Source organism: Dryobates pubescens, chromosome 17 (assembly GCF_014839835.1).
Source record: "Dryobates pubescens isolate bDryPub1 chromosome 17, bDryPub1.pri, whole genome shotgun sequence".
In the NCBI taxonomy this organism is placed as follows: domain Eukaryota; kingdom Metazoa; phylum Chordata; class Aves; order Piciformes; family Picidae; genus Dryobates; species Dryobates pubescens.
This window is the reverse complement of record NC_071628.1, coordinates 16,355,942-16,381,582: the sequence shown is the minus strand read 5'-3', so window position 1 is coordinate 16,381,582 and position 25,641 is coordinate 16,355,942. Positions and strand designations below refer to the sequence as shown.

At 40.9% G+C, this 25,641-nt stretch overlaps 3 protein-coding genes across 10 annotated transcripts in view; 1 reads left to right on the top strand and 2 right to left on the bottom strand.

The window, feature by feature from the left end:
• MYO1E (myosin IE) overlaps window positions 1-8,038 on the top strand; it is an 87,354-nt gene extending 79,316 nt beyond the window's left edge. The window contains exons 26-28 of one of the 2 annotated variants that reach the window (XR_008462675.1): window positions 245-449; window positions 5,660-5,862; window positions 6,274-6,387. Coding sequence is in view for 1 of the 2 variants with exons in the window: in XM_054169286.1 (XP_054025261.1) it covers window positions 245-449; window positions 6,274-6,443; window positions 6,870-6,946 (452 nt within the window). In the remaining variant the exon portion in view is untranslated. Of the gene's footprint in view, window positions 1-244; window positions 450-5,659; window positions 5,863-6,273; window positions 6,444-6,869 lie in introns of those variants that run through there. The other variant, XM_054169286.1, reaches the window with a different exon arrangement.
• Window positions 8,039-8,731: 693 nt separating this feature from the next.
• Window positions 8,732-14,835, bottom strand: CCNB2 (cyclin B2). Its single transcript, XM_009911246.2, has 9 exons — window positions 14,763-14,835; window positions 13,335-13,463; window positions 13,135-13,257; window positions 12,614-12,784; window positions 12,383-12,541; window positions 11,154-11,390; window positions 10,190-10,330; window positions 9,520-9,630; window positions 8,732-9,213 (listed from the first exon to the last, which is right to left on the bottom strand). The coding sequence occupies exons 1-9, from the start codon at window positions 14,787-14,789 to the stop codon at window positions 9,115-9,117; spliced, it is 1,197 nt and encodes a 398-aa protein (XP_009909548.2). The 5' UTR covers window positions 14,790-14,835; the 3' UTR covers window positions 8,732-9,114.
• A 1,991-nt stretch (window positions 14,836-16,826) lies between these two features.
• The window catches only part of RNF111 (ring finger protein 111), a 55,386-nt gene continuing 46,571 nt past the window's right edge, over window positions 16,827-25,641 (bottom strand). For 3 of the 7 annotated variants that reach the window (XM_054169021.1, XM_054169014.1, XM_054169016.1), the window contains exons 11-14: window positions 21,336-21,428; window positions 20,310-20,405; window positions 19,325-19,452; window positions 16,827-18,766 (exon numbers count right to left, since the gene is read on the bottom strand). In XM_054169021.1, the coding sequence (XP_054024996.1) occupies window positions 18,649-18,766; window positions 19,325-19,452; window positions 20,310-20,405; window positions 21,336-21,428 (435 nt within the window). In that variant the 3' untranslated portion in view covers window positions 16,827-18,648. The remainder of the gene's footprint in view (window positions 18,767-19,324; window positions 19,453-20,309; window positions 20,406-21,335; window positions 21,429-25,641) is intronic. The other 4 variants (XM_054169017.1, XM_054169018.1, XM_054169019.1 and 1 more) reach the window with 3 other exon arrangements.

Genomic DNA, 25,641 nt, shown 5'->3' with positions numbered 1-25,641 from the left:
CTAATAAGGTTCAATTCATGTGAGAGCTCAGCTTCAAGGCACATGTCTCAGCCTTGGGTAACTCACAAGGATGTGAATGAAAAGTAGATCACCAGCAGACCCTAAACTGCATATAAATCAAACTTGAATATTTCAGCATTATTTTGAAGTTCCTTGATAACTGAGCCATTAACACAAGGAAAAGATTACCTTTTTTGAGCTGTATTTTGGACTACATCTGTTTTATACTTCATTTACTTTCTAGGTCAGCAACAAAATGGAGTAATAAATGCCCCACAGTTTGTACCAGTTCCCCATGCCCCAGGAAATCAACGGGCGAGTCAGAAAAACCTGTATACAAATATGACACGACCAACTTTACCAAGGCAGCTATCGGGAGGATCAGGCAAAATCTCACAACAACTAGAAAGCTTGGATTTCCTGAAAGTACCTGACCAAGGAGCAGCTGGGTAAGATTTTTGTACTACATCTGAGAAAAAAGTGTCAATTCTTGTGAATAGCTTCACGCATTCAAAATGTTTATGGCTGATAAACTTGTGTACATAGATGACCAGATTGTGCTATTGAGCTGTACTCAAAGGTATCATTATCTTCCATAGGATTTCAAAGCACATTGTGAGCCTTTAGGAATGAAGGTGAACCACTCATAGTTTAATATCTTGAATTTGCATTGTACCTTCTATTTAAGGGTATTAAGACACTTGGCAGAGTTTCACTAGGCTTGCTTTCCCTTCTGGTGCACAGGTCATACACAGTAGATGTGTATTTTATGGCAGCTCTCATGCCCAGAACTGCTGGCTAATAGTCCTTTTGTTTCAGCTTTGACTCCCAACTCACAGACTAGACTTCTTTATAGGAGAAAGCTTGGGCAGTGTGACACTCAAGATTATTTCAGAATCAAATGGACTTCTAAGCTGCACCCTTCCAGAATATGTTACTATAACAACCATACAAGATTTGGGGGTGGGTAAGTGATAGTTTTGTATGTAGGTATTTCTTAAGAGTCAAGAGTCAGAGTCAAAAGCATCAATCACCAGAAGTGGCAGAAAGACACGCAGAATCCAGGCATGACTTAGTAGAGGGAAGCAGAACAGGTGGTTCTCAAGTCTGAAACTAACTGCTCCAGATCTTGAAAAGAAATCCAGAGGCAGACAAAAATCCCTGAGTTGTGGAAATCATCAAGACTTCAGTCTGTCAAATATTTATGGGACCTGAGAGTCCCAGAACGTTAAAGGCCTTACAAAATTAAAATTTTCAATGACTGATGAGTTCCCACTTTAATTTCACTCTCTTGTAGAACATCAGTGGAGCTTTACTATACAGTGGGAATCTGAGTGCTGCCTGTTCAGCAGTTCTAGCAGAAATACCAAACTGGTTTTGAATAAGCAGTTTGTATTTCCTATTGGTGATGCCTTCCTATTTGTGGGATTTAATTCTGATGTAACCAAGTGTTAGAGGAGTTACTGTTAGTAACAGCTGGTTGTCCTAGAGCATATTAAGCCAACAAGGAAAGTTATATTAGCAAATAAAATATGCATTCTGGTAAGGTGTAATAGCTTTGCACAGTAACAGTGCACTGACAATGCTATAGTCCACAGCTTTTCAAGTATACATTTGTGTAAACATACATCTTTGTTAAGTAGGAAAGCCCTGAGTATGGTGAACAAGCAATTATTCTTGCACCTCTGTGCAAATAGCATTGAGAGGATAAAAAACCAAGAAGAAATTTGGACTATTTCTGATGAGACTTCTGTATTTACAGGTTCTTAGCAAATTACAGTTCAGTGTCTTCCTCAGCTTCTTCAAATTGCCTCTCTCTTTCCCTCCCTTTCAGCAGTCTGTTACCTCCCGTTGTAGTGAGACAGGCTCCTACAGGTAGCTGCTGACAGCACTTAGCTTCACCTTTCACCAGCATCCTGACTGACTCCTTGTGGATGCTGAGTCTTCGCTTACCCCAACAGAGAGCACCATATAGCCCCTGAAAGGGATGTAAATTTAGAGTAAAACCAGACACTGCTCAGGTATTTAAAATACTCCCACAGTCTCATTCTGATATTACATTATTTCAACCTTATCTTACTTTGTCCACTGTTGTGACACAGCAGTGACTTGTCATGTTCAAGGATTTTTGTTGCTGCCCACATGCAGTCATGATATTTTTACTCTGAGCTGACAGTTGTGACCCAGGCTCCCAGACCTGACAGCAGATCATTTTGCCACATAAGGGAGAGCTTGCACTTGGGGTAATCTGGGTGAACTAAAGATCAAGTCAAACTCTCACCAAGTTTCAACCTGACCTTCTGCAGACCTTTAACATTCCACGGCCCTCAGCCCTGGAATATTCTGAAGGATTAGATGCAGCAGGTCTGTGCCCTTCTCCAGTGATCCACATGAATGGGCATTTTTAGAGGCAACAAAAGAGTACTTATTTTTAAGCATATCAAGAACAACTTCAAGTACCAACAGACCCTTCCCAGCTGTCAGTCAGTAGACAAGCAAATAGGTCTTCTGTGCTACATTCTCTACATTCTCCTGTTGGCCTAAGCATTATTTTGTGTTTGTGTCCCAACAGGTTACAGTACTGAGTTAGCAATTACTTACAATTTTGCTTCTAGTGAACATTAGACACCTTGCAAAAACCAAATAAATAAGTGTATACAGAACTGACAGATCTCCATTATCAAAAGAATTGCACAGTGGGGGGCCTTCCAGTTCCTACACACATAGAGGTGGCTAGCTCTCCAGCAAAATAAAGCATGTACAGAATGTCTTTTCAGTTGTACTAATGGCAGTTATCTTCCCCAACTCTGTACCCTTTGTTAGCCATGAGATACTGTAAGCTTAAGATCAGTCTTCAGATAAGGAAATCAGAAACAAGTGGCCACTGCTACGTATATTAACAATTCCAAAACTGTCAGCACATGCTAATGCTTTCAGATGCATTTCCAGCCTTGTAAAGTAGTAACTTCCTTGCCTTTAAGTAGTGAATTTCTCTCATTGCATGTCAACTTACTCTGTTAAAGCTGTTTTAGTTAATATTAGACTTCTATTTTGTCATGTAACACCACCACTCCGTGAGCCACTGTGATTTCTGTCAGGCAGCTGTGACTTGTAGTAGCCGAGTACATGAGATAGGAACTATCATGCTGGATTAAAAAGGTCGGTTGCATCATACCACAGTTCCTAACAGTATGGGTACACACCAACAATCCCATCTGTTTCAGTCTTCACAAGGATAATTAGCACGTGTTAAAGCTTCTATTACTTAGTTACCATTTAAAATGGCAATTATGATCAGTGTAAGCCTATGGAAAGGAAAAAAAACCAAACCCACCAGCAAAACACACTGTATTAGATTGACATTTTCACCATCTGCCCTAGTTTTCACTGGTAAGTGTAACAGTGCTAGGAAAAAAGCCACCAAAAACCCCCAAAACCCAAACCAATCAGGCACGGCAGTAACTACAAACAAAAGAAGTAGGGAATGAGCTCCCTTCTGGATGGATTTAGTGGAAGTCAGGCTTCTGTATAAGAAGTCAGACAAGTGTGCTTAGTTACACAGCATACAGTTAAGAGGAAGGGGATGTTGAGGAGTAAGGGTAGTTTTGTTTTTTTCTTTCAAAGTAAGCCACAGTTGTAGGCAATGTGCAGCAGCAATACAGATGCTACTGTGCAAGATAAGGGAACATCTTAAAAGGGCACAGCAAAGTAATTTCTTAGACCTTAGCATGCTCTCTGAAGTATGGCTGTCAAGATGATGATGGTCTCTGTTCGGTGGTGCCCAGGCACAGGACAAGAAACAACAGGTATAACCTAGAACATAGGAACTTCCACCTCGACAAGGGGAGGCACTTGATGGTGAGGGTGATAGAACACTGGAACAGGCTGCCCAGAGAGGTTGTGGAGTCTCTGGAGTCTCAAAACCCACCTGGATGTGTTCCTGTGTGGTCTGCCCTAGGTGGTTCTACTTTGCCAGGGGCCAGGTGGACTCAATGATCTCTGGAGAGCCCTTCCAACCCCTAACATTCTGTGATTCTGGGCTAGGAGTTGCTGTCTGCCTAGTAATTGGAGTATTTTAACCCAGTGCATTTGATGCTTTGTTAATGCTACCAATAACCACATTCTGAGCACACAGTCACAAGACTCATCTGTAATGGCCACAACACTAACAAAAGACAGCTACTGTCCCTGCCAGCACCAAACCGTAACGAGACATATTGCAGTAGATGTTTCCAGGAGCATTTTATTACCAACTTTCAAGCGGGGCCTGCAGTCCCCCTGCACACGCTGTGCTTGCGAACAGCCGCACCTCCGACAAGCGAGGCCATGCCCTGAGGGTACGCCCCAGCGGCCGCTGCTGGCGGCAGCCCCCGGCCGTGAGAGAGCGCCCGCTGCTGGCGGCGCCGGGAGCGCCAGGGGTGTACTGGGGCCTGGTCAGAACCCCTAGGCCGTGGGCACAGGCCAGGCATCTGGCATCAGCCCTCCTTAGGAGGCTGTTAGCAGAGCTGCCAAGCAGTGCTTCGGCAGGTGAGGGAGACAGCCAAGCCTCACACAGGCTTATTAATATCTCACTCTACAGTGCTGCCAAGAAAACAAGCCACCCTCTCACTACCTGCCTCCTGTTGTCACCCTCAGCTAGCACAAGTACTGAGGACTCAGCAGGACCAAACAGTAACTTAGCCAAGTCAGTAAGTCAGTTTTCAAACAGGTAATTCCCAAAGACAGCCCAGAGCAGTGTCAGGCACAGAGGCATGGAGGAGGAAGGCATGCCTGGCACCTGAGAGGCTTTGCCTGCTCACTGGCATTCCCAGCATTACTATCCTCACACTTCTGCACTATATTCATTAGGAAAAAACAGCAATAACAGACCAAAGGAAAGACTCAGTAAGTGCCATCTTCCTGGGGCTTATGAGCTCCTCTATTAACATACTGAAAGGGAACCATTACTATATTCAGCAGTAGGTTTCAGAAAGTTTTTCTATAGGACTGTTTTTTTTTCCCCAAAAGGGAATGCTCTAGAGGTCCCTGTACACTGAGGGAGCTTGAAGAGTTGTGAATGTAGGTATAGCAAACCTAAAGCCATTACAGATTTATTTTTAGCACAGGGAAGGATGCACTGGTCCTGTCACAGCTTTGATTTCTAGCTCTCACTAACAATCCAGTACAGGCCTAATATGTAAAAAACTAAAATCACATTTCAGATGTTCTTGTTCTACTATGGTTACAGAAAAGCTGAGCTACTTTCTGAAGATTTGCTTTGAATTCTCTTTTAGTTTTGTACCTATGTCTAGGTTTCACTTCACACCATAAATCTCCCCCAAACCAAAGTCAATAGATGCTGAGTAACAGGAGAAAATCCTCCATCCCAGTAGCCAAATTTAGAACCAAAATGCTGTTAACCCATACTTAAAAGTTAACTTTCTGGTGCAGTTCACTACACAAACTGAGAACTAGGCACAGACATATTGACAAAAACTTAAGTCTAGGACCTCAGGTAAGCAAGCTCTGCAAGAGCTGTGTGACGTTGTCATGGCATCACATTACATGGTGACCATTCAGTCTTCTCCATCCCCATCCCTGCAACGTTTTTAGCCATTCAACACCCTTCGTATTTATTTTAAACTGACATAGTGTATCTAATACCTCTTCTCTCTTACAGCCTTTATTAGCCGATGAGCTGGCAAAATGCATTTCTTCCCTCTTTTCCCTTCCTAATCTTTGGAGTGGTCACAGCTGTGAGTTTGTGCACCATCTCCCCTGCTGCTTCAGTTGACTATAACAGAACACATCCATAGACAGCCCTGGAAATCTGAGGCAACCTAAAAGAGATGCAGTCTTTCTTACAGCTTAGTCACAAGAATGGTAAAGTAGCAAGCCTGTGAGCTAGCACTTTGTTTTTCATACTGGAAACTAAATTCCTGGTGAAGTTGGGGCATGGGGAAAACCAGACTAAACTATGTAGATACCAAGATATGCATGAACTCCATGTGCTCATTTGTTTACATTCCAGCCTGAACACTAAAATGTCTTGTATGCATTTGAACTGCCATTTGGAAGTACCAATTCATCAGTAGGAAAGAAATGGCTACTCTGTCCCTTTTGCAGGGAAGTCTTACATTGCTATTTTTAATTGATGTGACATTTAAGAGAATAGTTTTTTCCCTTGTTCTGCAATATTCTTTAGCATCAATTTAAGACAGAGGGGTTGATAAAAAGATTAGGTTCAACTCAGAAGCTTTGAAGCACATTGCCATTTTTTTCTCCCCTCATCAGCGTTCGGAGGCAGACAACAAACAGACCCCCACCAGCTGGAGGAAGACCAAAACCACAACCAAAACCTAAGCCTCAGGTACCACAGTGCAGGGCACTGTATGCATATGATGCTCAGGACACAGATGAACTCAGCTTTAATGCCAACGATGTGATTGATATAATTAAAGAAGGTATGTAGAGATAAAAGTTTCTGTTATGTAAGTACTAATCTTGAAGGTACTGCCATTAAGTAGTTAAGACACGACTTTTTGTGCCACCTCACAGTTGTTACCTCATTAGGCTTGCAAATGTCTATGATAGCTCAGGGAGAAGTATCCACACCATAGCAGTCTGTTAGATATACAATGTATGTATAGTACTGCAGATCTGCACATCTATGTTAAGAGCAATTCCATCACAGGCTTTGGCTATAGCACAAGAACCAATAAAGTACTTAAGTAGTTCCAACTCTCAACCTCCTAAGGCATGACAATTAGCAAGGTCAGGTTCTGTCCTCTCAGTCCTTCACAGTAAGGCTCTTACTGTGTGGAACAGCATTACAAGAGCCTGAAAAGTATACAGAAGTTTACAGATTCTCTTATGTTGCTTTGTCATAGATCCTTCTGGCTGGTGGACAGGAAGACTACGAGGAAAACAAGGTCTTTTTCCCAACAATTATGTCACCAAGATATAAAAGACTGTCAGACAAAAATTGGCATGAAGTTACCAGTAGTTCAAGATGATTCCTCTTGCCTCCAGGTGTCTTCTGAGATCTACCATTCTCAGCAGTAGTTTCACCAGTAAAGTTGTATATGAGTAGGAAGAAAATGACCCAGAGCACAGACCTTGCTCTTTTCTCTCAGAAGCATACAGCAATGGACATAATGACCAATTATTTATTATATTTAAAACTTGGGGTTTAAGACCTATGAAATGAAGAGTGCTCAAACATACCATCCTCAGGGTGCTCTGCAGTCTGGGACACGGGACTTTCAAAGGGCTGTATTTATACTAAGTGCCTTCAGCTGAGTATCAGTAACCTTTGTAATTTTCTACTGAAGATAACATTAAATGCACATTTCCTCCAGTGCAGATCATTCTGGGGGACATGTTAAGTATGCTGCTACATGTCAAAAATATTTAGGCTCATTTGGGATAGTACTATCCACAACCCCATGTGATGGTATATTTAAGTAATTCTGTACAGAGTTGTAATGGAACTGGTTTGTGTTTGCTGATGTGTTTAGGGACTTCACCAGGAACTGTAAGAAGCTAAGAGAAACCCACATAGTACTGTATGCTAAATGATGTTGCCTTTCAAGATTTATAATTTAATGTGGCTGGCCCATGTTGGATTTATGTTTAATGCTCTACCTGTTATAAGAAGCAACTTTATGCAGAGCTGTACATTTATAGAAACAGATCATATACTGTACATAAAATCTGAATATGATAGAAATGTATAAGAATGTGTAATGTAGTATTCCACTATTCTTGTTCATGAAGTAGTTCTACTAGAATTTTTATGCCAGGTACTTACAGATATGCACTACTCCTTTGAAATGGCAAAAGCATAACCTGTTATTGCTTAAGTCCGATTGCCTCCCACACCAGAGTGGCTGCTGCTTGCCATACAGTTACAGGCATTCCTGCTTTGCCGCCTTAACCTCCATAAAATAAAACATAAGAAGCAGTTAGCTGAACAGGTGTCATTTCTGTGCAGTTTGTTTTCAGTTATGCATAGTAACACTGTGTTGGATTTTACTGCACTGATTTCTAAAACAAAAAACAATCCCCTTCCTTTGGCTCTGCCCTTCTCACTGCTGAATTTTTCCCTTAAGAGCATTTAAAAAAACAACGTGCATATGTGAAGAAGCTGCATAAGCTCTATCTTAAAGCTAGAACTCTAATCCCTTCCCTTGTAACCCTAAGTCAGTCAGTCACATTTAGGCACACTGAAACCTCCATTAAGAGATGACTGACTGCAGAAGCTGGCTTTGGAAACTGGTCTCAGTCCAGAGGGTAAAAAACTAAATGGTAAAACACAGACAAGGGATCAAACAGGTTTTTCAAAAGACCAGCTGCAGTAAGTGCTGTGCTTACTTGTCATGTGGGAGAGTAAAGTCCCCAGCCTGAGAAGATGGTGGGGAGCTGGCATCGAAGTCTAGGCTAGGCTAGTTTTGTAGTATTGGGTTCTTAACTTCTATGCCAGAGCCACCACACTCATGAAGAGGAGACATTGGGAGAAGGGGGATAAGGAGTTCAGTATAATTTGGAAAGCACCTAAGGGGCTGTAGCTTTACATTAGCTATGTAGGACTAAGTAGCTGGCTGCTACAGATACTAGCCTTCTCTTTCCCCAAACTTGAAGGCAACTACAAAAAATGGAATTCCTCCACACTTCTCTGGGACAAGGTATAAGGTACGAAATAAGGTACATACTTACCACCCTTCAAAGCACACTAAATAAAAATGGTTTGCTTGCTCGCTCCTTCTTATGTTAAGACTAAAAGCAACAAGTTACTAAACATAAGCTATTATTAAGCCTGGAGATTCTAATTGGAACAAACCACTGAGAACAATCATCCACATCTGTCTAGTTCTATCACAGTATTTAGTTAAATGTCCTGCTTGGACATCAGGTTCCAAACATGCATATGCAGCAGTCACTTTTTATTTTAAAAAAGGAAAAGCTTTATTTCTAGATGCAACGTTGTACTACAAATAAAACATCACCTTCTGAGCAGGTCCGAAATGGTGGTGGTAGGGCTGGAATGCTACAAACCACAGTAGTTTTGCCTCAATAGGTAAAAGTAAGGACAAAGTGCAGGCAGCATCAAGACTTGGCTGCTTGGTGTTATGGCTAGAGTGATGAAGCCAGGTCCTTGATTATCTTACCACTCAGTTCAGGGATTGTGCTGATCGTTAGTAGTTTGCTGCTTGTATACTTGTTCTTTATAGCCTAGAAGTAGAGGAATGGAGTTATAAAAAGACTTACTACAGTATTTAAATACAGAGAGGTAATTTGAGGTCAATTAGGCTATGAATACTTGGAAAACACATGAATAAACAAGGCTGGAAGTAAGCCAGGTTGCAAAGTAGCAAAACCAGTTGTCTACAGTCTTTTGAAGTTGGTACTAAAGCAGCAGCAGTCTCTCACAGACTTGTCACAGTAGTGTATGCTTTAACATAACTGACAGAACATTTACCTAAGGAGCCACAGTATGAGCAAAGGTATTTCTACAAATATTTAATTAGTTATACTTACAATGTGTTTTATTAGATTCTCATTTACTTTGACCACATTCTTGGCCATATATTTCATAGTCATCACAAGACTGTCTTCTGTATATCCAGTGTAGTACACGTGCTTTGTACCCTGCAGCACAACAGTAAGAAGTTTGAGATTTATGAAGTGGAGATTGCTGCTCAAGGCAGAATCACTTCAGGCAGCTCCATGCCCGAGGCTTGAGTGCTATGAACTGCAGTACTGTCAGTCTAGGTGACAGATCCAGAATAACTTCTGGTGTGGAGCAGAAGTCTGGATACAGCAATACTAAGAACCACATCTCCAGACTTGCAGAGAGCATGAAACAAGCAGCCCTCGTAGGAGTGACCACTAGGTAAATTACAATCGCTACCCACAGGCCATGATTTCATTGATTTATGTATACTGTGATAATTACTAAAATCTACCATTATTTATAGGATGGCCTTTAGTAATGTAATACTTACAAAAAAATTCATACCAGTGTTCACACAGAGAAAAAAAAACCTCACAGTTCTTAGCAGTTTGTTTTACCTGCAACTGTGCATGAAGCTGTCCAACTGTCTTTTGATCACCAGCATTATTACTGGCCTAAAGAGCTGCAGTTGTTCTAATGGCTCAAAATTCAGTAAGAGAGAAACCTCCTAAGAAGTTTGATTTAAATACTTACCCATTTGTTATGTCCCAGGATCTTTTGGGACAAGCATAATGCAGCAGCAGCAGTCTCTGAAGGATGAATGTGAACCATGTCATAGTCTACCAGTGTCAGCTCCATTAGGTATTTTGCTAGTGTATGTTGCTTAGCATCAGCCTATCAGATTAAAAACATGTTAATCCATGAAGTTTCACTTCACCTTATCATAATAGTAAGTACAATAAACAATCCTGAATTAACTGACAAAAATAGTCACCCAAAATCTTCATTAAGGTCTAGGGACCATACTAACAAGCACTCATCTCCAAATTAAGACCAGAGTCCAGTCTAGTCTAGCAGTCACTTGGAATTTGGATACAAAGCCAAGTGGGGAATTTTTAACAAAACTGCAGTATCAGGCACTGCTGTGCCAACCTAGTGATAGGAGCACTTCCTCTGCAATACACTGAAGAAGAAAGAAACTAAGTAAATGTAAAATTACTTGAGATTTTTATTAAAGCAGTCGGCTAACTTCAAGAGTTAGCCTGTGGTTTGTTAAGGTAACTGAAGCTCACTTCAAGTGAACACAATTTACTCAAAGGCAATCACTGAGGTAGGAAAAAAGTACCAAGTCAAAGAGAAAGCTTTTGATTATTAAATAGCACATTTCTATGCAAAACTTACCTGCAACACTGCTCCCCATTTACTAGGAAATACCCTGATCACCAGACAAATGATTACTCTAAAAGCAGGGCTTCTCCCCTAGGTATGCTTAACAGTAAAATCACTGCCACTAAAACTGAACATCGTAAATACAAATGTGAACCACTACTGGCTGCCACAGGGCTGTATTTTCATGTTACTCCACATGGTGGAGCTGCACAGCTGAGTATGTCTTGATCCAGCATGCACGCAGAAAGCAAGATTGTCTGACAAAGAGCCAGAAGCAGTCCTGGTAGATTTTACACATACAGGAAAGCTAATGAAGACAAGTACCCACCTCCCCAGCTTTTGATGCTCTCCTTAAGAAGTGAATTGGAAGAGGTCGTCCCAAATCAAAGTTCAGTTCTCTAAGAATCACCATTTCCATTTCTCTAACTTCTTCACAGGTGTATGCATTGTCAGTAATGTAAACAACATCTGCTACATCAGGACAGAATATCTCTTCGTATTTTGAAGCTATAAGTAGTGCTGTTACACCCACCAGCTGAAGTCTCTTACGAGGTACAGGATGGTTCTGCAATGTAGGAATATAAAAAGCAGGCACAGAAACATCACTCTAGATAAGCAGATTCTACTTTACCAGTTTGATACACCAGTATGACAGTGCTCAATTTTATGAGATTTTCCACTTTGAGTCAGAAGTGTCTCTAGGCTGACATCCTGGTTGGAGTCTGTTATAGACCACCAAACCAGAATGAAGAGGTTGATGAATTATTTTACAGGCGGCTAAAGGCTGTCTCAAGATTGCCAGACCTTGCTCTTACGGGCAATTTTAACCTGCCTTTATCTGCTGGGAACTTAACACAGCAGAGAGGAGGCAGTCTAGAAGGTTCCTAGAGTGTATGGAAGATAGCTTCTTAGCACAGCTGCTGTGTGAGCCTACCAGGGGTAAGGCTTTGCTTGACCTTCTGTTTACAAACAGAGAAGGGCTGGTGGGAGATGTGGTGGTTGGAGGCTGTCTGGGGTCCAGTGACCATGAAATAATTGAGTTCTCAATATGCAGTCAAGCTAAGAGGGGCAGCAACAAAACCTCCACTCTGGACTTCTGGAGGGTGGACTTTAGATCACTTAAGGAACTAATTCAGTAGATACCTTGGGAAACAGCCCTTAAAAACAAAGGGGTCCGGGAGGGCTGGGCCTACTTCAAGAAAGAATTCTTGAAGGCACAGGAAGAGGCTGTGCCAGTGTGCCGGAAGATGAGCCACCGGGGCAGACGGCCAGCCTGGATGGGCAATGAGCTTCTGAAGGAATTAAGGGGAAAAAAAAGAGGGTGTATCACCTTTGGAAGGAAGGTGAGGTAACCCATGAAATGTTTAAGGATGTTGCTAGGTCATGTAGGAAAAAAAATAGAGAGGCAAAAGCCTATTCAGAGCTTTGACTGGCGACTGCTGTGAAGGAGCAGATTTTGTAGGTTTTTAGATGTAACAAAGGATAAATTCTCTACTCCTTTAAAAACAGTCATTGAACAAGTCTGTTAATGCAAACATGAGCTGAACAAGATCTTACTTGTAAGAAGCGATCCAGAAGTGCAACACACATATATAGTGTTTCCTGCAAAAGCTGGAATCTTGAGTGGACCTGAACAAGCCAGTCAATTAAAATCGCACGCATACGTCCATTGATCATCGTCCCATCAAGGTAATGCGGGCGGACTGACTGCTTCAGCTGTGGAGAAAGAGCTGCATAAGCAACAAGATCAACACTAACCTGCAGAAGCACAGACTCAGGATGTCATACCTCAAGTTCTCTCAGATACAAATAGATATCTTTCACGTAGTCGCTGCACAGCTGGGGGTTCTCCCAGTCCTCAGCATCAATGTCTTCTACGTTGTTGAGTAAAACATCAGAGAAGGCTTGACACAAATCCTCCTCTTGCATAGATACATCCATAGGGACGGGGGACAGAGCCTAAGAAACAGTTTATAGTGCTTACACATCTACAACGCAATCTAGTTACTAATGCAATTTCTTAAGAAAGTGGAAACTGAGCTTGCATTCTAGTGCCACAAACTTTCAACAAGCTGCTGTACAGATTCAGAAGCCTTTCTAGGAATTGCCAGCTAAAGCACCAACTTCATTCAAATACATCAACAGTTAGTTCTGCCTACCGCTTTAGTTTTCAAGCACAACATTAAACCAAAAACATCAGTGCAGAGACGCTGCTTTTTCAGCAGGGAAATGGGTTACATCTGCAGATAAACTACTCTAAAGATAGAGCAAATCAAATTAAGAATCAGAACAGCACTGCTGCTTCCTACCTTTATAACAGTTTCTTTCAATGCACAGTTCACAGCAGCTGGAGGTTTAGGTGGTACAGTTACATTTGTTATCTTACTAGATCCTTTCACAGGCTTTGTAGACAATTTGGAGCATTCTGGTTTCTGTTCAGAAAACAATTACTATTAGTACAGCGCTAGTAAGCTATCTTGTCCTTACAAGATTTCAAACATTCCTTTACCTTAGCTAAACGTGTTCCTCTTGTTGCAACTTTATTTCCAATTTCTTCCAAAACAGCCCTTTTGCCAGCAAGGTGAGTTCTGGCTTTACTTCTGAGTTCAGGCACAGCATTCTCCATCCCTCTAGTGACCTAAAACAATAAAATTGCAGCTTTAAGACTCAAGAGACCCACTTCGTTTCATTCTGAGATGTCTAGCTCTGTTACACACTTACCACTGTTGTCACAATGTGCACCTGTGTGTGCTATTACTCAACCAGCATTTATTTCCTACTAATCCACAAAGACAAGTCTCCTCTGTGTAGGTTTCAGAAAGTACTGTACTCTCTAAAGAACACTAAAAGATTAGAACAATACACCCTTACGTCATTCTTCATCACTGGCAGTTTTATAACGTTAAAGTGCTTAGCTACTACTTAGCTATTTACATGCTTTGTAACTGCACCAGTACTCGCATAAAGATGAGCAAAGCAGTATCACGTAAATTAAAAAACAAAAACCATACAAAAATAAATATCCTTTGTATGGCAGAGCAAAGGGAACCACGTTTCAAGAGTTTCTCGTGAAGGCTCTCTCAACCCGTAGGAAAGTGGTTCTTGTACTCTTTCTCCCGAACGCTTTCTCCTCACTTTGAGGGGGAGGAGCAGGCGGCCAAAGCCGGACACAAGCTGAGGGCTGCGCGCACCTCAAAGCCCAGCCCGGGTTCAGTCTCCTCCCCTAGTGCAGCCCAGCCAGGCCCCGCTCCGCTCTAGCCGTTGCTCGTACCCGCAAAAGCACGGGTCGGGGGTGTGTGTGCACGTATCTCCCGGTCAAAAAGAGGACCGAGAGGTGCTTCCAGTGCTCTCACCCATCCTCTCCCCCCAACCCCGGTCACAGCCTTTAGCTACCTGAAGGGAAAGAGCAGCACAGCACAGCACATGGACGTCCCGACCCCTCTCGCCCGCCCGCCCTCTCCTTGCCGGGACCCCTCTCGCGCGCTCGCCCGCCCTTCTCCTTGCCGGGACCCCTCTCGCCCGCCCGCCCTTCTCCTTGCAGGGACCCCTCTCGCCCGCCCGCCCTTCTCCTTGCAGGGACCCCTCTCGCGCGCTCGCCCGCCCGCCCTTCTCCTTGCCGGGACCCCTCTCGCCCGCCCGCCCTTCTCCTTGCCGGGAGCCCTCTCGCCCGCCCGCCCGCCCTTCTCCTTGCCGGGAGCCCTCTCGCCCGCCCGCTCTCTCCTTGCCGGGACCCCTCTCGCCCGCCCGCTCTCGCCTTGCCGGGACCCCTCTGGCCCACCCGCCCTCTCCTTACCGGGCCCTCTCTCGCCCGCCCGCTCGCTCTCGCCTTGCCGGGCCCTCTCTCGCCCGCCCGCTCGCTCCCTCCATCCCGGTCCCGGTCCCTCTCCCTCTCTCATCGCTGTCTCCCTTCCTAACCACAGACGCAAGCAGTACTCACAGCGGCGCGACGAGCAGGCAGCGCCATGGGTCCGGAGCTAAGGGAAGGCCGGAGCGAAGGGAAGGCCGCAGCTGCTCGTCAGAATGCTCACAAACCCTCCTGTGCCTTAGGCAAAAGCAACTACCCCGTGCCCCCGCGGCTTCTCTTAAAACCCTTCCCGCTCGCCTATTGGGCAGCTTTGTACGATGCAGGTGCACGATTGGTCCATCTCGCCAGGCCCCGCCCAAAGAGCAGAAAACGGCCGGAGCTACTTAGGGGGAGAGGGGCGGGCCGGGGACGCCAGCGCTCGAGGGCGAAGGCGGCGCGTGGCTGAGCCACGTCACGTGGTGTTTAGACCAAGCCAAGGTCAGCACGAGAGTTTTTACCTTAAAAACTGCACACAGCTGTGCGCTTTAGCACGGAAGACACGTGACGAGGGGAGTTGGGGGAATTAAAGGCCATGCAAAAGCCGAGCCCAGGCGCAGCTGGTACCCACGCTGCCCATCGAGTTTACAGATGAAAGCAGAGCCGCCCCCAGCAGTTGCTGTACTCGATGAACCAAACCTCCGCAACGCTGACTTGGCTACAGAACCAATGTATCTGTGGATTGGGCTTACCTCACTCAAAAGAGCAACTCGAGACGCTTCACCGAGGGAAACAATGCCAAAGAGATCATGCTAAAACTTTTTAGATTTCACTTATGACTTGAGGAAGGTATGGAGTCAGCTGGTAACAACCTAGTAACAATCAGCTTAACAACTTGTCCTGAGATTCAGGAAATTTGAGTAGTTGCCTGAACTGACAGAAAATTCTGATCACAACTGATAGCGACAGTTGTGTTTATTCACATATGCGCAAGATAATATTTTTATATGCTTCGTAACGGCAGTTCTCCTGAATTGCCACGTTCCAGGTGCTCTATTTATCAACATATTTAACTGTGATCCTTCAGTGAGGGGATCTTTTTTTCTTAGGCACTACCTATAGGAATACACATATGGAAAAGAATTGTTATAGACCAAGACTCACAATAGCAAAAGGGGGAAAACAAACACCACAACCTAACAAAAAAAGAACTTGCTAAGAAACAAATTTTGAATGATACCAGTCTAACATTTTATTTTATTGCATACAAAAGGATTTTCTTTGACAATGGAGTTTTATATGAAAAGTAACTTGATGCATACTGTTGAGAATCTTCAAAGTCAAAGATGCTGCAGTAAACTTAAGGCAATGCATCTAAGCATATAAAGCACAGTAAGTGGTGGAAATTTTCAAAATCAAAAGCCTATTCTTTATCCTTCTCTTAAATTATTAAGTCACAACTTTCTGGAACAAAAGTAGGCTGCAGCTTTATTAGCCCTGCAATAGCATGTAAGGTCGGAGCACTGTGATTCCTGGCAAATACCTACATGTTCAACACCACATTACAATGTTATGCATACATTTAAAAGCAAGACAGTATCAGTAGCAGTTAAACAAGTCAATTAACGGACCACTAAAATACCTCTAGTACCAGGCACCCAAATCAGGTGCATAAAAGATGTCCTAAAAAAGAAACAAATTTCCCAAACTTGTGCTTCTTTGTTCTGTGAGGAAGTCAAAATTGATTCTATCACATACCCAGGGGCTCAATTACTTCAGACACCTTGCTGGGTTTTTCCATACTGTCTCTCAAGTACCTTCTTGGAAAAAGTATCATCAGATTCCAAGAATCAGTGGTCAACTAATTTCCCTCCTTTTCAACAGTCACTGAAGAACAGAACATTTTTACCAACACAGCTTCAACTTCCACATGCTCAAGAAGCTTCAGCATTAAACCATGTCAGGTTTTGAAGCACTCAAATCATGTGTTACCTCTCTCCCATATACCCCATCACAGAAGCACAAAGTGGTTTTAAGTTCATTTTAGTAATGCAGTTAAGCTTGAAAACATCCATTTATCACACAAGATGGACTAAAATTTCTCTTCACTTAAAGCTTCAGTGGCAGAGGTGTTACATTTGTTGCCAGCAATAGACACTGTACTGGGAAATGCTACTCCTAACAGATTTAAAAAAAAAATTAGAAAAGAGAAAAAAAAGGGAAGCAGCTTTAACCAGACAAAATCAAGCATCAGATCAGATAAGGTAATATTTAGAAAGGGATCACTTATTTAGTGTGAACATAACAGTTCATCTTGTAGGTTTACTGTAAACCATTTTACACTCAATTTAATTATGAAAGACAAAGACAAGAGAAACTGAAGGTATTTATTGTTCAATCCACTTACAAAGCAGGTGGCTTAATGCAAGCTTATTGACATGATCATAGATATGATCCCCGAGGAACATCTTTTCCAAAGTGACAGCAACACTGTCTCAATGTTTTTGCACATTTGCATTTTGCAATGTTGAGCACATTTAAATAAACTAGAATCTATTATATGTGAATGAATGTTGATGAGCAACTTGAATTCTGATGTGGATTAAAACCTCCTCCAAAGGCAAAATGTTAGTACATTATAACTTAATTCTATATACTATATTATGCAGCAAATCTTAACTATAGAAAATATTTCAATCAGTGATGGACTGTTGGTAATTTATAAAGAGGGAATCTATAATCAAGGCAAAAACTAGGTAACCACAGATCTTGTGTCTCATTTTCTACAGAAATTTACAGGCTTTCAATTTACTAATGAAAAAATAAAACAAGAGACAAGTGGATTTAGCTAACTATTAAGTTTAATAAAAATCCCAAGACAAGCCTGGATCTTTAGAAGTTCTATGAATGTCTGTATATCTGCCACACACAAAAACCCAAAAAAACCCCAATCAAACAAAAAAAACAACCACCCACAACTGAAAAGAAAACCCAAACCCACCAAAAAACTGAAACACAAAAACCCTGCAGCTCTAAGTCCTTATTGAATGGTTTAATATTAAAGACAGAAACAGACAAACAAAGAACAAACAAAAGAAAACCCTCCTCAGTATGTGCAGATACTTCAACTTAAGTTAAAAGACGACCAAACAGGTCTCTCTGTATTTCCCTAGTAATTCTTTCAATTCTTTCTGCAAGCATCTACAATCCAGCTAACTAAAATTAACATTTAGTGTTCAACTAGAGCTGTTTCACAGCAGCAAATATTTAAGTTAGGGATTCAAATTTCTAGGCGTAGGAAGAAAATGATAAATACAATCTGAACAGCAGTCTAAATGTTTTAATATTGACATTCAATTATATCTGCATTGTGCTGAAATTTTAAAAACAAACACAAAAATCTGATCAGACAAAACCTCTGCTGATGAAGATGCTATATGTATCAGTCAAACAATATAGTTTGCATTCTGTTCCCAGTATTAAGGATGTTCTCTGACTCAGAACTGATATTGTAAATATACAGCAGCCATTTTTTCCTATTTAAGGAATGTCTTGATACATAATATTATCCTTTTCTAGATGATCTTTATACATTTAAACTAAAAAATATGATTAAATTAAGGAATCTGAGGTTAGTAATGAATGAAATCATACTTTCAAAGCTTGATACTATGTAAAACAAACTGAAAAACAAGACCATACAGTTCTACTTCCTAAAGCAGCTAATCTTGCCTGCAAGTTTGGGGTCACAAAGCCCATAATATGTGCAAACAAATGCAATACAAGGAACCATGCAAAATACAGTAATGAATTAAAAGAAATAATGTAAAACCTAAAAACCCAAAAGGTTTATAAATACTCTGAAACTCAACTGTCTTCTACATAAACTGTAGGTCTAGCATTAGTTGTACCATATAGCAGAGCCAGCACTCTAGGTTCAATGCTTCCAAATCTGCGCAGGTAAGTCGTGCCATCTTTGGTTGACTGCAGTACCAGGAAGGACGAGAGGGAGTGAGAAGGACAAGAGTTCTGGAAAGTGGTGTCAACTTTCGCTAGGCAGCTGAGCCTCAATGTCCACTCTGCAAATGGGGCACTTCTTGTTAGTAATCAACCACTGATCTACACATACTTGGTGGAAAAGGTGCATACATGGAAGGCGCCTGTTATCAGAACAGGAAAACATTAGTGTTAACAAAGTATTTCTGTATCAACGTACCCACTGGAAAAAAGCAATGTGGTTTTGCCACTGAGGTGTCTATTCTTTTGGCAGGTGCATTTTTTATTTTTAAAGATTCACTAGCCTTTCCAGTTGAGCCTGGGTTTTGGATAGAAAGAAAAAAAATGCATATGGGCAATGAAATCAAGTGTCAGCTAGCTTCTGCTGCATTATGTGGTTTTAAACCCGTTCTAGCTTAAGCAGCATTACTCCAGAAAACCTAAAATTGGTAGTCCTGATTAATTCAAAGTATCAGCTTGGACTCATAACATAGGCAGTCAACTTATGGAAGACTGTAGACAATAACCTACACTCTACCTGAAGACAATACAGACTCAACAATGTATGTTTCCAATTGCAAGCTGTTTTATTAGTTCAATGACATATAATCTTTAATTGTAACTCTTAACCTCTGCAACCTCTGTTGTAGAGTAGTGTACTGTATTCAAGTATAGTCTCAAAGCCAGGACATTATGTTCTGATTTTCAGAGGTACTATTTACCTGACATCTTCACCTTCCTCCAATATAGACAAGCAGATGGTACACTTTTCCTCTGTGTCTTCTTCTGTTCCTTCGTCCCCATCTTGTTTGCAGTGCAGTTTCCTCTGTGAGAACCAATCAGTTGTTACCTTATTAGTAGAGATGACATTATTGACAAACTGAGTAAAATCTGTTTTTAACACATATTCAACATACACTTCTTTGAAAACATTTCATAATATTTATCCAAATGTATTTGAACCAAAATGAATTAAGAACTAGGACCTGGAGCAAAATCACAGGGCATGTCAGATTTAACTACTGTTAATTACAAAAGTCTCCTAGACTGTAAAGATATTAATTCCATATTGTTGCAACCAGTCCTTTTACTTGTTGCATATGTATAAATATCTTACTTTTATTCAAGAAGAGGCAAAAACTTTAATAATTAATAAAGTCCTTTCAAACCTATCTTATTATTTATCAAGTCTGGAAAAACACTATGTAAATATGGATGGGTTTCCAATACAAGTATCTCCTAGTGAGAGACAAGTTTCCAAAAGTCTGTACTAGATGCAAAACTTCCTAGTGTCCCAGTCTTCCTAATGGGATCAGAGTACAGGTTAAAATGACATGCCAAGCAGGTACATCATGAAAAACTGATTACAAAACTGAAGTCTTACTTGATCTGATGAATTATTACTGAAATCTGTTGACCGTTTAGCTACTAATAGTTATTTCTTTGCTTACAAAGCTATTAATAACTTCTGGACAAGTTACTAAATCATAACAAACCACTTTTATCACATTATAGCAGCTCTTCATCTAGGGACCAATTTTTTGGTTTTCTTTGTACAACAAGCGGCATTGAAATTGTTATCTTGAAATTGCAAGACAGCAAACATGCACTCTCTGAAGCTGACCTTTCTGCAGTTTTAAGCTAAATAAATATTGTTAGATTTTCAAAGAAATAATACAGACAGGTCACAATCTCAGAAATCCTCACCTTTTTGTATTTATGTGGATATGTACATCTTTCTATAGTTCCCTGTGTCGCTCCACGGTTAACATTGCCTAATCGTTCTTCCAAGTGAATCAGCTCCTAAAAAATTATCAAAGAATAAACAGTGTAAGAACTGTTACTTCAACCACTTTGAGTAAATACTCCTTTTATTGGAAGCCATTTGCAGAACACCAAGTTCACAATTACCAACTTATTCAAGTACAGGCAAAGTAAGAGAGTATGTTGTGTGGGAATAGTGATGGGCTTCTGTAGAAAAACCCACGCAACACTGCCTGGTATTTTAAGTACAGGAAAACTACTTTACTACAAAAAAAAAAAAAGGAAATTGTTTGTCAGCTAGGAATGGTTATCAGTATGTTCACATGTACTTGCTTTTCTAATGAGGAAAATGCAATTAAAATGCACTACATCAGTATTTGCTTTTTAACAGTCATGAAGGGTTAGAAGAGAAAAAAGTTGCTGAAGTTTAAACATGACCAATTTATTTTTCTCCAGCAATGAGTTTATTAGAACCATGAAATGTCACTGAAGATGTTTTCAGTGGACTAGGTCATTAACTCTCTGCATCTGATACCTTTGCTTTTCTTTTTTTTTTTTTTTTTTAAGCCCCCTTCAGTTTCAGTTTTTAAGACCCCTTCAGGACAGCACCGTTAAAGTTGCCAGGTGTCCATAGGAGGATAGGATCCTAGGATAGCTATTCAGAGACACCACTGCCTTTTACCAACATACCATGTGAATACTACATCCTACTTTCTGGGTTGGTGGGCAGAGCAAGATGTATTGTCAGTTAATAACCAACTAAGCCTACATTTTCCAGGGGACCTTTTATTGACTGACTTTTCAACATGCTTTTATCACACTTCATGATAGTGAGGTCATTCTATACATAAAAGGTATTTTCTTTATGATTCTTTTACAGCTGTATATAGAACTAGGTCTAGCATACACCCTCCCCATACTCCCTCACGACATATTTTGATATATATCTAGTTTTATTCTATTACAAACCTCAAAATTGCCCCTGAAAGGGCCTCTGAATGATGTTCCATCCAATCCCGATGAAATGTAACGGATGTGAGGGTAGCCCGCCATGTCTGGTACCTATTCAAACAGCAGACATTGAAGTTAAACCTATTCAGAACAGTTTCAGTATTCTACTGTCCACTTTGCAAAATTTAGATTCCTTTTGCTTTTAGTGAATCACTTATTTATATTCCTCACCTTGAGCATACAATTCCAACTGATGGCATTATACACCACCATTTCAAGCTCTCTAAACATAACTTGAAGCAAAACAGAAGTGAGACTAGATCCTTCGTTACAACCTCTCCACATCTGCGTTATGCACTGCTTGGTCTCACTTCCCAAGCCTGAAAACCTCAATCTACTGTGTATAAACTACCGTCAATATCTAGCTATTTTTGCAATATAACACCTGAAAACTACATATGAAGTTGCCAAAAGAAGTTGCTATAAATTCTCAAATATAATTGAACATCCTCAATGTAGAGGCATCTTCAAATGTAGAGGCAAATTAAAAAACAACCACACAATCACACTTACAACTTCCATCTAAAGTTACAGGCAACTTTACATACACTCTACATTCAAACATCCAGTGACTTCCTTGCTTTCTTGTATATTAAGGGAGAAAAGCAGTGAACAGAATACCACTGTTTAGTGATAGACCCTTTGGGTACTACAAGCACCAGTGCTTGTCACACAGGAAAGCAGAAAGATAGTTAATACACAAAGGGCCACTTTCACAGTAGAGCTTCTGCATTCCATTTTTACCCCTACAGGATGAGTGATTAACAGCAGTGACTTTTTTGTCAGAGTTGGCACTACACTGTCACCACTTAACAAGCACCATGTTCAGGTTGGACTCTATGATCTTTGAGGTCTCTTCCAACCTTGGTGATACTGTCTAATCAGATTCTGTTTTTTTTTCCTGGGAAAAACCCAAATATACAGAATGGCAGAATAGTAAGGGGTGGAAAAGACCACTGAAGATCATCTAGATCATCTAAGTGTAACACCTGTGCTAGAGAAACTAACATCAATTTTTAATGACCAGGTAATAAAGCCCTCAAAATGATCAGCAGATGCAGTTTATGTAATCATGTAATGTGCACCAGTATGAAAACTGTAAGCAGAAGGTCATTTGGAAATAACATTAAGTATGTAAGTACTATCTTAGTTTCTCTTCTATCAACTAGTAACATTTTTGCTGCTGTATATTACACCTCAGAAGTCAAATCATGAGGCTGTCAACAAGTCAGGCATCCCAGACATTATTTATGAGGTCAGATATTAATGCGTGGCTTTTCTTATTTCCAGTAAACATTTCTAAACTTAACATATATGAAAGTGTAAAATTGAATTGATGCATTCTGAGAAAGCATAGGCTTAGACAAAGTTACTTGCATAACAAACCAATAAGCTACCTTTTTGTATTTTTCAAATCCAGCCTGGTAACTAAAAGCTGACAGAAACAGAAAAGAGTTCTCTGACCTGAATATACCAGACTAAACTAGTGCAGAAAGTCCAGTGGAGAGCCACTAAGATTATTAGGGGACTGGAACATCTGCCTTATGAAGAGAGGCTGAGAGAGTTGGGTCTGTTTAGCCTGGAAGAGACTGAGCAAGGATCTCATTAATGCTTATGAATATCTAAAGATGAGTGCTAGGAGGACTGAGCCACAATCTTACCAATGGTGTCCAGTGACAGGGCAAGGGGCCATGAACACAGGAGGTTCCACAAAAACATAAGGAAAAAATTCTTCACTTTTTGGGTGAGCACTGGAACAGGCTCTCCAGAGAGGCTGGTGAGTCTCCATCTCTCAAAGCATTTAAAAGCTGCCTGGACAGTTCCTGTGTGATTTATTCTGGGTAATCCTGCTCTGGCACAGGGGTTACACTAGGTGATCTTCAGAGGTCCTTTCCACACCCTACTAATCTGTGATTCTGTATATTATTTCACTTTTCTTTCAGAAAAGAGAAACATAATCTGATTATTTGAACATGGTAAGTGATGACCAAGCAGTGTTAATATAAGCCACAAATGCAACCACAATATTAGATTTTTACAAGTCAGAGTAATAGAAACTAACATTCCAAATATTTCCAGAATCCTAATACAGGGTGTGCTTCTCTCACAAGCAGTCTAAATATCTGGTAGATCTTGTACTAATTACAGCTGGAGATGGGAAACAAACAAGGAACACAACTACTGCAAACTCCAACAATGCAGCAATTTAAAGATCTAAGTCATTATGCAAGATGCAGAGTGTATTTACAGAGAATATATACTAATACCTTAATCCTACATGATTGCAACTACAGGATTTTACATCACCAGCCATGTATATTCCTCTTCATAGCTACATGTTTCATGGAAATAATGTCTGTTGGTGTCACAGGTCTCACTGACAATATAAACTACAGGAGTAACAATGGAATTTGGGAAACTGCATTAAAAATACAGTACTCTGTAAAAACTACATTGTAAGAAATCGGTCTCAGATAATCAGTGATATATGATCCATTCTCCATTTCAGTGTGCAATTCTATTTGGTCTTCCAACTACAGAAAATGCATTTAATGAACTAGGTGAACTCACCTACACTATTGTTCCATGTTTTTACTAGGCATAGACCTGTTCAGCATCATTTGGAAATTCCTGTTGCCTCTTACTACATTGTGAATTGACTGCCTGAACTCAGAGGATAAAAAAACTCCTGATAAAACATAACCTAAGTCTCAGGACTGACTTTCCCTGATTTTTGTGTGTGTGTGTTTTTCTGTTTGCTTGCTTTGCTTTATTCACCTGGATATGTAAACAGTCTGTTGGAAAACAAGGTGTCTGATAGCACAGATACTACATCACATGTATACTGCTGTGAAATGCAGTAAGTGAAGTTCCATCTGCTTTGAAGGTCAGATTTTACCAACTGCGCTGACATGTACCAGGACAGGGCTTCCATTTGGAACAATTCTGCCACTGGAGTCTATTTACTTAAGAAACCTACTAAATTTAAACACATCAAAACCAACCAAGAATTTCTCTGAATACATACCACAACAAACTACTGAACTTAGCCAATGGAAACATTGGGCAGGACAATACATTTTCATGCTAAGAAGTTGGTCTTCATATTATTCTGATGGGGAACAGCACAATGCCTCTGCAAAATTATCTGAACATACATCATGTACAGGCTGCTCTTACAAAATTTTGAGAGAGAGCAGGGAAAAACACTATTTTGAAAAACCATCTCAGCAAGAATAAAACAATTCTTTTATGCCTGCAGAAATCAGTCTGCTAACAAGACCAAGATTTAAACTGATAGTTTTTTTGACTACTAGAAGCTGGAGGACAGATGGACAAAAGAAAACTATCAGTAATGCCTTACTGTCCTGGTTTCGGCTGTGATACAGTTAATTTTCCTCCTAGTAGCTGGTGTAGTGCTGTGTTTTGGATTCAGTGTGAGAATAACATTGATAACACACTGATGTTTTAGTTGTTTCTAAAAAGTGCTTATCATTAAGTCAAGGGGTTTTCAGTTTCCCATGGCTCTAGCAGGTGTACATAAAAAGCTGGGAGGAAGCATGGCCAGGGCAGAGTGAAGCAACTCTGTGGGGGCTGGGGTAACTGTTGGTTGCTGGCTGGGGTTAAACCATGACACCAACTAAAAGAACAGGGTAAGAAAAATTCCTTTGACAATTACCATCAAGCATCAAAGAGATGATTTCAGCTCTCTTGAAACAGTTCCACACACAAACGTGTGTTTTCAGAATTTTTCCTATTGAAAGCAAGAAAAAAAGTAAAAGCTTGAAGCCAATGAAGAAAGTAAAGAGTTAAAGATAATGACAGTCTGCACTAGCGCTTGTATGCTTCAAATTATAATATATACTCTAAAGCAATATGCTCTGGACCTGCACATTCCAGTACAAGTTTGTCAAAAACTGTTTCCTGTAGAACAAGTATCATGTTTCTAGTTTATGAAAGGCAGGTCTGGCCTGACTGATCTGATCTCCTACAAGTGACCTACCTAGTGAGGGAAATGCCATGGACATTGTCTACCTGGACATTAGGCAAAGCCTTTCATATTGTCTCTCACAGCATTCTCCTTCAGAAACTCATGGCACAAGGCTTGGATAAGTGCACTCTGCACTGGATTGAAAACTGGCTGGATAGCCAGGCCCAAAGAGTGGTGGCGAATGGAGCTAAATCTGTCATGAGTGGTGTTCCCCAGGGTTCAGTACTGTGGCCTGTCCTCTGCAGTATCATTATCAGTGATCTGGATGAGAGG

Coding starts and splice junctions, on each gene's coding strand:
- CCNB2 (XM_009911246.2), bottom strand. CDS start 14,789: ATGGCGCTGCCTGCTCGTCGCGCCGCT. Junction 11,391..12,382: donor TTCTGGATCGCTTCTTACAA/GTAAGATCTTGT, acceptor CCTACATTGCAG/AACCATCCTGTACCTCGTAA. Junction 9,214..9,519: donor AGAATCTAATAAAACACATT/GTAAGTATAACT, acceptor CTCTACTTCTAG/GCTATAAAGAACAAGTATAC.